Consider the following 13,942-nt stretch of genomic DNA (forward strand, 5'->3'; position numbering starts at 1 on the left):
GCATTATGTCACCAATAATTTCAAATGGAAAAAGTCAGTTATTAAGCAATTGCTTCTTGAAGCATGTGGAAAATTTGAATTAATTTAAATTTTCCATTCAGGTATCACCAATAATTTGATTAATACACGTCAATTATTAAGTTATATCCTCTTGAATTTTAGAGAAATATTGGAAAAGATAACTATACATTTACACTCTCCACTTGTATATATTTTACTTATATTTTTCGTTTCCTAGTTGTCCAATTTGTATAGATGGTTGAGATGACCCCAATCACAATGTCATGTCAAAATACTGTTTTACTTGCTAATTTTTTTTATAAATGATTTTTTCTATAACTGATATTGACCGAAATTTGGGGCATCTAATTCTCTCTTAAACTTGTACAACTAAAAATATATAAAAAAAAATGTTCTTGATAAAATAAAATGATTAAAATATTTTAAAAAATTTTAAAAGTATTTTGATCATGAATATTTTTTAAAATATTATTTTTAGGTGTATTCTATAGAGATGATGACACACCAAATTTCATATTTATGTAGTTTGTGAAAAAATTTAAAATTAAGATACCATGAGGCGATCAAACAGTTAATGACTCACGCATAATATAATGATTGATGAAGCTATCTCAATTAAAATCGGCTTTGAGGTGAGAGATATTGATAAAATATATGTGGGTAGGGATGAAGAATAAGCTCGCGCCTTGTCTAAATGCTTGAATTCACCCCAAGGCTGTGGAGAAATAAATGCAATACACAGAGAAAAAGAGATGCTAGTTACTTTACATGATCTCAACTGTGTGGGTAGGAGTGAGATATGGAATTATCATCCACAAGGTACAGAGAGAGAGAGGAATAATAAATGTTTCACGTGGAGAGAGAGAGACACAATTAATGAGAGTTTGCAGTATATTTAATGAATGGTGCGGTTTTGCATAGATCTTAGGTTTTAAATAATTAAATTAGAGTCCATCTTCACATGGTATTGGGAAACGTGGTTTCAAATTCCAATACTGAAAATCTTTGTCAGCTTTAAAATGTATTTTTATTTTTATTTATAAAGTTTGAAGCTTAAAAAATAATATATATATATAGATCTACAAAAATCTTAAAAATTGGCGGTCCAAAAAATATGTTACAACATACATTATTTTTAAAATTTAAAATCTATTTTTTTTGTCATGATCATACATATTTGATGTCAAGATGATCAATTTAATGATATTTGAACATCAAAACAACCTCTTTTAATGAAATTTTTATGGTAGACTCCAATTTGATTGTTTAGAGCCTCTGCTCTATATGAACTTTCGTATTAAGGAATGCTCAAAAAACTTTCATGGTTGTTTCTTTGCCTTGTCATCTACTACGAACTTTAGCAACTAACAACTTTACAGTATTTTAAAACCTGCTGATTTTTTATTCAGATCACCGATATGGACGTAGGATATGTCGCAAGCGAACTGGTTCCAGGATAATATAGGCCCCGGCTCGATTTCTCCTTAAAACCCCTCGTTTCAATTTTTTTTTTTCCCTTTTTTTCTTTAACCTTATCTAATGTTGTTTTTGTTCCCCCTTTAAATCCCCAACTCATATGAGATCGCTGATCCACATCATCATTGTCATCATCAAAGCTTTTTTCCAATTAATTGAAATCGACTACACCAATTGTGATCCGCTATTCTGCCTAGATCACTAATCCTACTTATCTAAAAACAATCCGGATCATTGATGCAGCTGATCTAGATCGGGATCAGAGGTTAATGATCTACCCACCAATGCATTTCTTTAAACGCTAGTTTAACTCAAAAAGACATTATGTAATATAAGAATGAAAGGTAAAACTTTATAATTTCTAGTTTGGTCCCCACAAGAAATTCCAGAAATGGGGTTTAAAGACTAGCATCCAAATAGCCTGACTACACTAAATTTCCATGGAAAATGACTGTGTTTACCAAGTTGGGTATTTTGTTTAGATTTCTTAAATTTGGATATAGAATATCATCAAACAGACAAATTATCTCTTGCTCATCAAATGAGGCAAGAGAATATGTAAATCTACAAACAACATTATAAAAGAACACAAAACCTCTCTACATAACTCAAAGGAGGTACCATTGTTCTTGGATTTGAAAGAACAAAAAGAGTAAAGAAAATCTCCTTGGAACTTAGGGGACTAATACTGTTGATGTTTTAATGGAATGAAATGAGAAGAGAAATCTCTATATAATTCTTATGTATGAACTTTTCATGAATTTAATGAAGAAAGAACACAAAAACCTGCTTTAAATAACTTTGGCAGCTGACAGGTACAATAGTTCATGAATTTAATAGGTCAAAAAGCAAAGAAAAGACTAGCTAACTTAGAGGCATGGTATGGCTCATGATTCAATTGATAAATAGGAAGGAGGACGAGAAGGGCAACCCTCTTGTGTACCATAGGATGATGCGAATTTCATCTTCGCCGAGGATTATGTAATAGTCTCGGCGAACCCTCAAACAAATCCAGAAGGTATGTTTCCAAATCCTCTGCTGAATATTTCATGTATCTCTCTGAATGCCTCACTCCCTCCAATTGGTTCCTATACCTCCCTATGAACATACGATAAGCTTGCAAAATCTTCATCGAAATGGAGATTTGCAGGTCTTCTCGAAGTTGTGGGTCTCGAACATGCCAACCTGTTTGGTTCCTATAAAGCTCCTCAAAAGCAAGGTTGAAACTCTTGAACCTCTCCTTGAGAAGAGCATTGGAAGAGGAGCTTGAACCCCCTAAACCTTCATCTCTCAAACAGTGGAGAACCTCATTCCATGAAGCTCTCTCATAGCTCATCTCGTGCTTTCGAAAAACACGGCTATGGGCTCTTACCCAATCATCACCAAGAAGAGCACTGAGCCCCTCTGACTCCCTAACCTTCTGAAACATGTAATGGATATTGTTCATCAGGAAGAAGTGCCTGAGAGACTCATCCCTGTACAATTGGGACTTGGCGTCAAGATTGGATTCTAAATCATGGGTTAGAGAGAGTAAGCACTGAGCCATAGGAGAAGCTCGGACCGAATCTGTTAAATACCCATCATTTTCTTCCTCTTCATGTTGGGTCAATGAACTGTGTAATGGCCCCCTGCTATCGAGAAGAGGATTGAGAATATCGCTATAAGTAGCAAGGGTCCTTATGTAGTTCATGACATACCTTGTGAGATGGTGAACCCCACCTCCCGCAAAAGGATTAGCAGATGTTTCTTTTCGAATGGCTTCCTCAAAATCAACAAGAGTTCTCTTTACATATTCACCCAATCTTGCTAAAACTTCACGAGCTTCTCCTCGAACACTAAAACCCATATCTTCAGGGAACAACGAGTTAATATCAGGGAGAAGATCAGCCAAACGTTCATACATGTCGATTACACAATACAGTCTATCTGTAGAACGATGGGTTATGGCCACCGCTTCCCCAAAATTTAGAAGCTGCATAATTGGGCCCTTCGTTATCTCAACAAAACAAGCCTCACTAGTTGACCCAAGATCCCCAAATATTTGATCACATAGATATTTTTCACTCACAAGAATAAACCGAACAAACAATTTGATGGCTCGAATCCACCTCCTTATCATGGACTCCAAGTATTTCCAATCCATCCTTTGAACTTCCTCAATACTCAGCTTCTCCACTTTGAGGATAAAGAGGAACTCATCCAAAGCATCTCTTCTTATACTAGTGTAGGCTTGGAAACACTCCCTATCATAATTTGACGAGTACATGAGCTTGGCTATCCTTTTTAGTTCGGGAATCATCTCAGGGACAATTAAATCCATCTGAAATTGTTCGATGGCATTGGAATTATCACCCAACTTCGATTTACATTCATCAACTTGAAAATCAGAAGAGCTTATTGAATCCCTGTCTGCCAAGTCATCTTCGCTAGAGCGAAACGAGGTGAAATCAGGCTCCAATGGTTGCCTACATTGAACCAATACATAAATGAATTCTTCCTCAAGCTTAGCCATAGCTATCTGGAGAAGACTATGAGCTCGATCCAGAATCTCTTTCACTCTCTCATCTGTAATCAAGGATGATTTCTCTAACTGATCTACCAATTCTCGAACTTGATCTACTGCTTGCAAATACTGGAAAGCTTCTTCAGGGTCTCGATCCCATATCATGGATGATCCAACACTCTCAGAAGGACCACTTTCAAAACCCATTATTTTTTCTTCTATGACTTCAAGTGTCTCTTCCAATTCATCGATCTCTCTCTTGCTATCTAGCCTTTGGGTCATGGTGGATAAATGACCATCGAAACTAGACAACATCTTCATGCCATTTGCCATCCTCTGATATGCATCCATAGTCTTGACCACAGATTTTGGAGTGGATATCACCTGTTTGTCTCCTGTGCTTGCAGCCATTGTTTTTCACTTTACACACACAGATGTGTATGTGCAGGGGCGCGCAAACACACACACGCGGGTGTGGGGGGGGGGAGAGAGAGAGAGGCAGACAGGGATGCCAAGGAATTCAGAATTAAAATAGAGCACAGCCAATGGGTAAAGGGCCCAACAATTATGACTGAAACTTCAAACCAACCCAATATCCAGATCACCGATAGCTCCAATTGCCTATTTTCAAAGCCCAAATTATCCTCTAAGAGGATTGGTATGAAAGGGTTAGAATTCAGGTCAGAAAGAACAGGATAAACAGCCAACTGGTTTAACAAGGTAATTCCCCAAAGCCGGGATGCAATTGAAACAAATTCAGAAACCAATCTAGGACTTTCCACTCTTTCAAATGGCTCACTTTCTTCCTTTCAAGAGCTTGTGTTTGCCCTCAAAGCTCAATACATAATGGATTGAAAGAGTTATTTCTCATAGATGGTTCAGACTTCATACCAGAGTTAAAAATCAAGCAAAAACCTTAACATTTAAAACACAAAATCTATTAAGTGGATGATAGAACAAAAAGAAACAAAATTAGAACAAAAAAATTGGCTTAACCTTTGAAAGATCCCCAAATTAAAACCTATCTTTCACCAAATAGTTTTAGAAAAAGATAAAGGATGAAGCACACAATATTTCATTTAGAATAAAAGATAAAGAAAATCTTCACATAATATAAGAGGAATTTCAGAAACACAATAATATCGACATGAAAATTACACACAAGACCCTAAAACAAATAAAAAAAGGTACTATCAAGCTAAAATGCACCCAATTAAACACAAAAGGCCAAATTTAACTTAAAAATACAATACACCGCTAAATCTACCAAATTCAAAGCAAAACACTTAAATATCACTCCTTTGAAGCCTTAACCAACTTCTTATTGATCCGATGAATCATACTAAACAAAGAAATCTGACTAAATAACACAGAAAAGTACAGAGCTCAAATTTATTTTAAATTTCAAACTCTAAAATGTCTCAAACATTCTCCAATTCAACAGAAGTAATAAAAAATCAAGATAAATTAAAATTTTCAAAACCATCACCAAAATTTTCATAGATGAACAAAATCGAGCGAAATGGGAGCTGAAATCCTGAAAGTAAGAGGGAAATGAAAAGAGAACCTGTCAAACCAAACAGACTCTCTTCAGCAGCCTATGCAGAGACAAAGATCTCGAAACCCTAATTCCTTGGTCCAAAATATCTGAAAGAGTGTCTGAAACTTCGTGGAAAGAAACCCTAAATTTTCTTCTTTCAAACCCTCATTTCCCTCATTGATTCCTTTTTCAACTACTTGACAAGGAGTCTTCTAAAAAAAAGTTCAAGATTTACTGCGCCTCTTTTTGCGCTTCACTTTAGGGAGCTAAATTGCCCTTTTATAAACAATAAAAATGACAACTACACCCATAAACCAAATGTCCCTTACATACATACGGGTGCGGTTTGTATCGAGCCGAGGCTCTAAACAATCAAAGTTGAGTGCACATTCAAATAGTATCCAGAAATATGGTTTTAATATTGAAAATCTTTGTGATGGCTTTTAAAATATATTTTTATTTTTAATTATAAAATTTAAAACTTAAAAATTAGTGTAGATTGAGCGGATCTATGAAAACTTGAAATTCTTAACAATCGATGGTCCAAAAATGCGTTACAAGATGCATTATTTTTAAAACTTGAAATCTATTTTTTTTCTCACGCCCATGCATTTTGATGTCAAGATGATCAATTTGAAGAATTTGAGCATCAAAACAACCTCTTCTAGTGAAATATTTTAGGTAGGCTCTAATTTGATTGTTTAAGACCTCGGCTTTGTATAAACATTTTCCTTTACATTTTTTTGAAATTGAGGTTGCCCCCAAATTTGCAAATTTGTGAGATATTTGTTAGAGGAAAATAACTGTAGAGTAGAGCCCTAGATCCCTAGATTTAATCTAGAATGCCTGAGAAGTCCTAGAACTTTGTTATGGTCAATGAGGGTGAGCTTCAGATTGGTCCAGATTTATTAGACTCGGATATGTGTGTGGTGGGTTTAGATCTACCCAGTGACACATCAAATTGACATAATGCAATAATTTTTTGTCAAAATTTTCATTGAACAAGCATTATATGCTCCATATATTGTTCAGAGCGTATAATGAAGCAACATAACTAAACAAAAGAATTATATCAAATAACAAAAACAACAACACTAGATACAGGATATTTGTTAGGAAAAAAAAAAAAGAACCTTAATATAGGATTGCATTTTACAAAGAAAAATTGTTTCATGCAGGCTGGACCGCGTTTCTACATATGCGGTCTAGAAAATGTGAAGCATCCATCTCAAAGATGGATGCAAGTAGTGATCCATCTAAAAATAATAGAAACTAACAGTCCAAATGTTTTCTTACTAGAATTATTATTTTTAGTTTTTAAATTTTATTAATGTTCATAATCTCCATGTTAGAGATTACATGTCCTTAAAAATTAAGTCTTAAAATCCATCTCAAAAATATATTTATTAAGAGGCCTACATTTCTACATATGCAGACTTGGTTGGCCGAATAGAAACCAGGTCCATTAGTAAAAACCTAGAATTCTAAGATGTGAAAATATTCAGTTGAGATAAAAACAAATAACTTTTCATAAAAAAAACTTCTTAAAAAAAGAAAGATAAAATACACCTCCAAATGAAAAACATGATTTTTTGAAGATTTCTTGAAACAGTTAAAGTGTTTTCAATGGATTTTAAAAAATTCGAAAATTTAGAAAACTTTCTTTTTAAATTGAGGCATGCTAACCATGGTTAACACTAGGCATGATTAAAATGTTACCGTATATGTAAAAAAGAAAAAATTTATTTAAGGTTGCAACCTTAAAATGTATAATTAAGATGTACCTCGAAAATCCATAAAAGGTTGTTTTGATGTTGGAAACCCCTCTAATTGACATCTCCACATCGAGATGAATGAATATGGAAAAAAAAAAAGAACAAGAAGATTTCGAGTCTTAAAAATATTATCCCTTGCAACACATTATTTGAACCGTCCATTTTCAAGTAATTATAGATGTAGTTGATTTGAACTACTTCTGGAGTTTAAAAATTTATAATTAGAGATAAAAATAGATTCTCAAACCATCCTAAGAATTTTTTAAATCAAAATTATATTAATGATAAAATTTAAAGGCGCGTCTTAATTTGATTGTTTAAAGTTGCAACCTAATATAAATCACACCCATTTAAAAAAATTTAGGAAAAATTACATAAATATTCGTTATTACGAAAATACATGAAAATTTTTGTTATTACATATATATCCATTTTTTCAACTTCGTAACACTTTTTTTAAAAGACAGAACTGTTTATTTTCGATTTTTGAAAAATCAAAATTTTTTAATTTTCAAAACCCATTGTAATTTTGAAAACTGCTGCTTCTTTCTTCTTCTTCTTTTTTTTATTTTTTTTTATTTTTTTTAACTCTATCTATCCTGCCCAGCCGAAAATTTACTTAAGCTCTCGTATAAAAGCAAATTATATGTTGCTAGATGATTTTTAATGGGTTGGTTTCACAAAATTCTCTTTAATGGTTGTGCTAACATTGTGTGCGCGCGTAATAGAGATAGAAAGAATGGGGGGGCGAGGGAAAACGGGCATACAAGTTGTAAGATTGTTTGCTTTCATCTAACAGGGGCATAATTGTGGTGTTGCAGAGAAAGAGAGGAAATAATTGAGCATAATTGTGGTGTTGCAGAGAAAGAGAGGAAATAATTGAAGTTTTCAAATCTCCTGTTTCTGTCTTCCAAACCTCTCAAGAAAACTCCATTCACCAAATCTGAATTTTTTCTATCTACATTCATAAACCCAAATAAAATGAAATTCAAAGGTGTGCTTTTGATCGGGTCAACAAAAAAGACCTTAACCTAAAAAAGAAGAAGGATAATTTGCCGAGAAAGTTGGCGAAGAGGAAGAAGAAGGGTAAAGAGAGTGTTTCAAAAACCAAAAAACAAAAACAAAATCTATTTTTCAAAAACAAAAAATGGGCAGTTTGGTCTTGTAAAAAACAAAGTGTTATAAAGTTAAAAAAACAGATATATGTGTAATAATGAAAAGTTTTAGATTTTTTTTGTAATAACAAGAAATATAACGGATATTTATATAAAAAAAAAGTGTATATAAGGTTGTAACCTAAAAATGTAGAATTACATATTCACCTAAAAAATCTATCGGAAAAGGTTGTTTTAAAATTGAAAAACCCTCGAATTGATCAACTCAACATCGAGATGTAGAAATATGATAAAAAAAAGATTTTGAGTCTTATAAATAGTGCATTTCGCAACACATTATCTAGACTGTCTATTTTCAAGATTTATTAAATTTTAATTATTTTTAAAATTTAAAATTTTATAATTAGATATGAAAATAAATTTTTAAATAATCCTAAAAAATTTTACACTAAAATTACCAAAAAAAAATTTAAAAGTACGTCTTAATTGGATGGGTTAAGGTTGCAACCCACACCCTGTATATAATTTTCCCATAAAAAAACTCAAAAAAGTCCGGGGGCCTTGATGACAATATATATGGATTTGGTATAACGTTAGATGTGAGGGTGTTTTTTGGTAAATATCTGATTTATCGTTGATGATAAAAATATACAAGCGAAAAGGTCGGCGCCGCCTAAATAGTCAGATAATAAAAGGTCTTCTCATGTGAACAAAAGGCCAGATTGCCCTCCCTTATCGCTTAACGTACGTTTCGCATATAGCGGGAGACTGTCAAACCGTACGTTACGATGACGTGGTAAACTAAGTTTGGATAAATTATGTAAAAAGTAAAATATTTTAATATTTTCTAGTTTTAAGTTTCATTTAAGATTTTTTTTTTTTATCCCTAATCATTTTAAATTTTTTTTTTAACTTAAACAAATGTTAAAAAAATACTTTATTTTTAAACTCAATACTCTCTATTCATTTATATATCTCATATTTCTCTTTTTATCTCTCTTCCGACTTTCTCTCCTCTTGTAAATTTTCAAACATCTCTCTCCCCCCAATAACTTTTTACCTCCATAATGCTGCCCTCTCTTTTTTAAAGTTTGGAATGATGACTTTTTAAGAAAGATGCATCTTTTTATATTTATTTAGCCTAAAAAAATATGTTTAGATTAGTTTAAAGCGTCAAAAGAAATAAAATCTACAATTATTATGCTTTAAGATATCTTTTAAAGCTTTGAGTCTATTGTGAAATGAAACTTAAAAATAAGAGATATAAAAATATATTTTTTAAAAAAAATAAAAAAATTATAAAAAATTTGGTTTTTTTTTTTTCAATTATATTTGTCAGGACTAAATTCCAAAATATCATATAATGTTTTTAAAGAATGTATGCAATGATACTATTTATATTTGATACAAAGAGGTCACAATTACTTATCACCATCCGATATAAAATCTGGAAGATAGGGTGTGTCACAACGTTCAAGAAAACGTTTTTTGAAGTTTGAACTTGGTCGATGAAATAAATATAGTTATCACATTTCACACTCAATGGTCAAGATTAATTTATTGTTCAAAAAAAAAAAAAAAAAGATCAAGATTAATTGTTACCACCTTGTATCAAAAGTAAATAGTCTCATTATATAATTTTCTTAATTTTTATTATAAATTTTTTAAAGTGTAGAGATCAATCCAAGTTCTGGATCCTCAGACTGCTTTAATTGCATGAACATTGTGCAAGTCAAGCAATCCGAAAATCTAAACCTCAGGCTAGTACCTAGACTATGAACTTCACAATCCAAGGATTAGTTGGAGATCTTTGAACAGTTGGCTTCCACAATATTTATGCAAGCCAAACGGTCCATGGTTCAATAAAATCAAACTGGTATCTAGACTTAAAAAAATTAGAAAAATAAAAATAAAAAAGCAAAATGTTGTTTGGAACATTAGACAGAGGGGCAAAAATAAAGAAAATGCATAACGGTAAAAAAATATCAGTCTGCCCGTTGAAACATTGGACTAATGTACCACCTTGTAAATATTTAAAATTTTTGGACCTGCGACGTATTAACCATATTTAAATATGTAAGGGCGTAAATTTTCCTAAAAATTACTTATCCAATTCAATTTTAAACTTGGGCTTCAACCCCGATCTTAATTTTAACAGTGTTCTCATGGGAGTTTAGTGTACACTTACTCACTCAGAGAAAGGACTTGTTTAGAAGCACTTTTTTACCTAAAATTTTGAGATCCACTTTGAGATCACCAATGAGTATTTTGAAAAAACAAATAAGTTTAAAAACTTTGTTGCGCAAAAGTTATATGTCTCTTTTCATGTTTAGGGTGTTATTTTTCAGATGACAATAGAGCATACCCATTGGTGCATATTATTTTTGGTTTTTTTTTTTTGGATAATTCAAGAGGAAAGATAATGTCCATACCCATTTTTTCAAAGAGTTTAAGAGTTAGTTTTTTTAAGGTATTAGAGCTAATTTTTTTAAAGTATTAATAATAATAAAAAAAAAAACAGTGTCAATGAGAATAAAAACCACAACGTGATAATTAAAGTATATAAATGCTACCACCACAACTTGAGCCTCTTTTCAAATTCGCTTAACCATACATGGAAGTGCAAATCTCTCTCTCTCTTTCTGTCAGCAATTACCTTATTGGCTTCCTCCGTAACTTCCTCTCTCTCTCTCTCTCTGAGCAATTACCTTATTGGATTCCTCCACAACTTCCATAAATATTCTTGGAAACCTTGGGTGTTTGAAATTATGCATTTTGTTTGAATAAATGGCCTTTAGATTTATAGTTCTATTGACTCCCTACTCTGCAAAGTTCTTTTGGACTTCTAGGGTTAGGTTTTTAACATTTACTTTGACCATTTTCATCATAAAGATTAAAAGTGTTACTAATATATATTTTAATAACTAAGTCATATGAGGGTGACAATGTTAAAAAAGAAGTCATATAGGTGAGCTCCTTGCTTTCTTACTGAAGAAAACTCCAAAGTAATGGATATAATTGGGAGTTAGGTAGAAGAATGAAGAAGAAAAAGAATACAGAAAAATGGGGGAAATGTGTGAGAGAGAGTTGTTTCATGGTTGAATCTTATGAGGTTTTCATACATCTCATTTTCAATTTCAATATTAGTTGTTGATGAAAACACAAGGAATATGAGCAATTTTGGTTCAATATATCTGTGCATGTGGTTCTTTTTAAAGGGAAGAGACAGTGTGTCTCGGCCGCATTAGGGCGACTTGAAAATTCACATTTCGGGTGTAAGAGAGACCGGAAAATTTCTTACAACATTCTGTCATCCTCCAGACCTAGATTCATTAAAAAGAAAATGAAGCCATGCATATGAAAATTAAGATCAACTGATTTTTAAGGGAAGGGTATCATTTACTTTTTTATGAAATTTTTTTTGGGTGAGTTAGTGGGGAGAGGGCACCTACCTTGGTAGGAGTTGAGCTTAGGATGTAGCATTGCAAATCATCAACACTAATTAATTAAGGCCGGGCTCTTTTTATGAGATGATTACATAAAAGAAATGATCTCCTTATTTTATTTTTATTATTAAAAATAAAAATGACATTTTTCCCTATCTCTTTTCAATGTTTCTAATCATAAATTCAATTTTTTTCACTGTTTCTAATCATAAATTCAATTTTTTTTGGGATAGTTCAGCATAGGAATCGTATTTGAGAGGTAGCACAATTAGTATCAACGGCTAAGCCCAAACGCCTTATTCCCACTTATATTTTCCTAGAAGTAAATGAAGGGACTTCCACTTAATTTTTATTTAATGCAATGATGGCAATATCTTGAGGCCTTAATTTAATGTCAAATAGTTGTATTTGTATGAAGAAGTCAAGGGTTTGACCTTTCTTCGAAATAATAACCAAGCTGACCTAACTTGATTTTTAAATTGTAGCATTTGTTATTGTACAAATTGGAAGAGGTTCCTAATAAGGTCAAGGATAGGAATTTGATCCATTAGACAAATTAAGAGGACCTGCTTTTGGCTTTCATTTTATACTCTATTGTAATCCAAGCTGGAGCAAATGAGACTCTTTTGACAGTGGAGTACAAACAAAAGCTGGAGCAAATGAGACTCTTTTGATAGTGAAGTACAAAATTTTGTTGGGTAACTCATCGTCTTTCCCAGCTAATTATTTAAATATATACTTGTTCACCCCAAATAAAAATATATACTAATTCACCCCAAATATAAAACTCACACACGACCAAAAAAAAGAACTATAATTTAGGGAAAATTACATATACCCCCTTCAAAGGATACTTTCTAGACAATCTCCCCCCAATAACATATTTTTTTGCAACTTTTACCTGAAAATCATGTTTTATAGTAAATACCCCCCAAGTAAAAACAAAATGTCAATAAAGACCAAAATACCCTCACATTAGTTAAAATGCCTCTCTATTGCCATTCGGTCCGACAGATGTGCCATGCGGTCCAGCATATTTGCCGTTCAGTCTGGCCTTTGCTATAAAACTTAGTCTTTGGGTAAAAGTTGCAAACAAAAAATTGGCTGGCAAGATAATGTAAACAAAGTTAAGTCCATGGGGGTTTTTGGTAATTTGGCCACGTAAGTTACTCGAGCCATAAAACCCAAAATCTATAGCTTTCTTTGGGTTCCAAACCTAATATATATATATATATATATATATGTGTGTGTGTGTGTGTGTGTGTATGTGCGTGTGTGTGTGGTTAAAGGGTGCAGTTGGCATATGGTTGCATCCGTAGCTGTAGAGGTAAGGTGCACTTTCAAAATTTATCATGGTATATAATTTTGATGTAAAATGTTCTTAGGATTATCTCAAAATCTATTTTTATATCTAATTATAAAATTTTAAATTTTAAAAATAGTTAAAATCAAGTAGATCTATAAACATATGAAAATCTTGAAAATAGACGGTGTAGATAATATGTTGTAAAATGCACTATTTTTTAGACTTAAAATCTTTGTATTTTTTATGGTCATACATCTCGATGTCGAGATGATCAATCAAAGGGTTTTTCAACATTAAAACTATATTTTCCGATGGATTTTTGAGGTGTATCCGTAGCTGTAGAGGTAGGTTGCAACCTTTTATAAACTCTTTCTATTTGTAAATGTTTTTACGCTTTGTTTTTATCCTTTTGTAATTGAAAATACTACGCATGCATGTTACATGTTAGCACATACATTGGTTGCCATGAACATGATGCCAGCCACTTATGAGACTTACATCTTCCAATGGATTTAGGAAGTGTCGCCTTCTAAAGAAGAAGAATTGGTTTGTTTCTTGGATTCTTTTGAATAGCCTACTATTCGTAGCATAGAAATAGGGCAAAAGGTTATACAAGGCTGAGGCCCTAAACAATTAAGACTCACATCATAAATATGTAAGAGGTTGTTTTAATGCAGAAAAATCTTCAAGTGTAAGGACATGAAAAACATGGATTTCAAGTCTTGAAATAGTGCATCTTGTAATACATTTTTTAGATCGT

The 13,942-nt window shown here is 32.4% G+C and overlaps 1 protein-coding gene across 1 annotated transcript; it reads right to left on the bottom strand.

Moving 5' to 3' along the window:
- Positions 1–2,258: 2,258 nt before the first annotated feature.
- On the bottom strand, positions 2,259–5,657 carry LOC18435736 (exocyst complex component EXO70E2). Its single transcript, XM_006845781.4, has one exon. It carries the CDS (start codon positions 4,409–4,411, stop codon positions 2,459–2,461), a length of 1,953 nt encoding a protein of 650 aa, XP_006845844.1. The 5' UTR covers positions 4,412–5,657; the 3' UTR covers positions 2,259–2,458.
- Between the last annotated feature and the right edge of the window lie 8,285 nt (positions 5,658–13,942).

This window comes from Amborella trichopoda, chromosome 10 (assembly GCF_054954075.1).
Source record: "Amborella trichopoda isolate Santa Cruz 75 chromosome 10, AtrichopodaSantaCruz75HAP2 v2.0, whole genome shotgun sequence".
Classification (NCBI taxonomy): domain Eukaryota; kingdom Viridiplantae; phylum Streptophyta; class Magnoliopsida; order Amborellales; family Amborellaceae; genus Amborella; species Amborella trichopoda.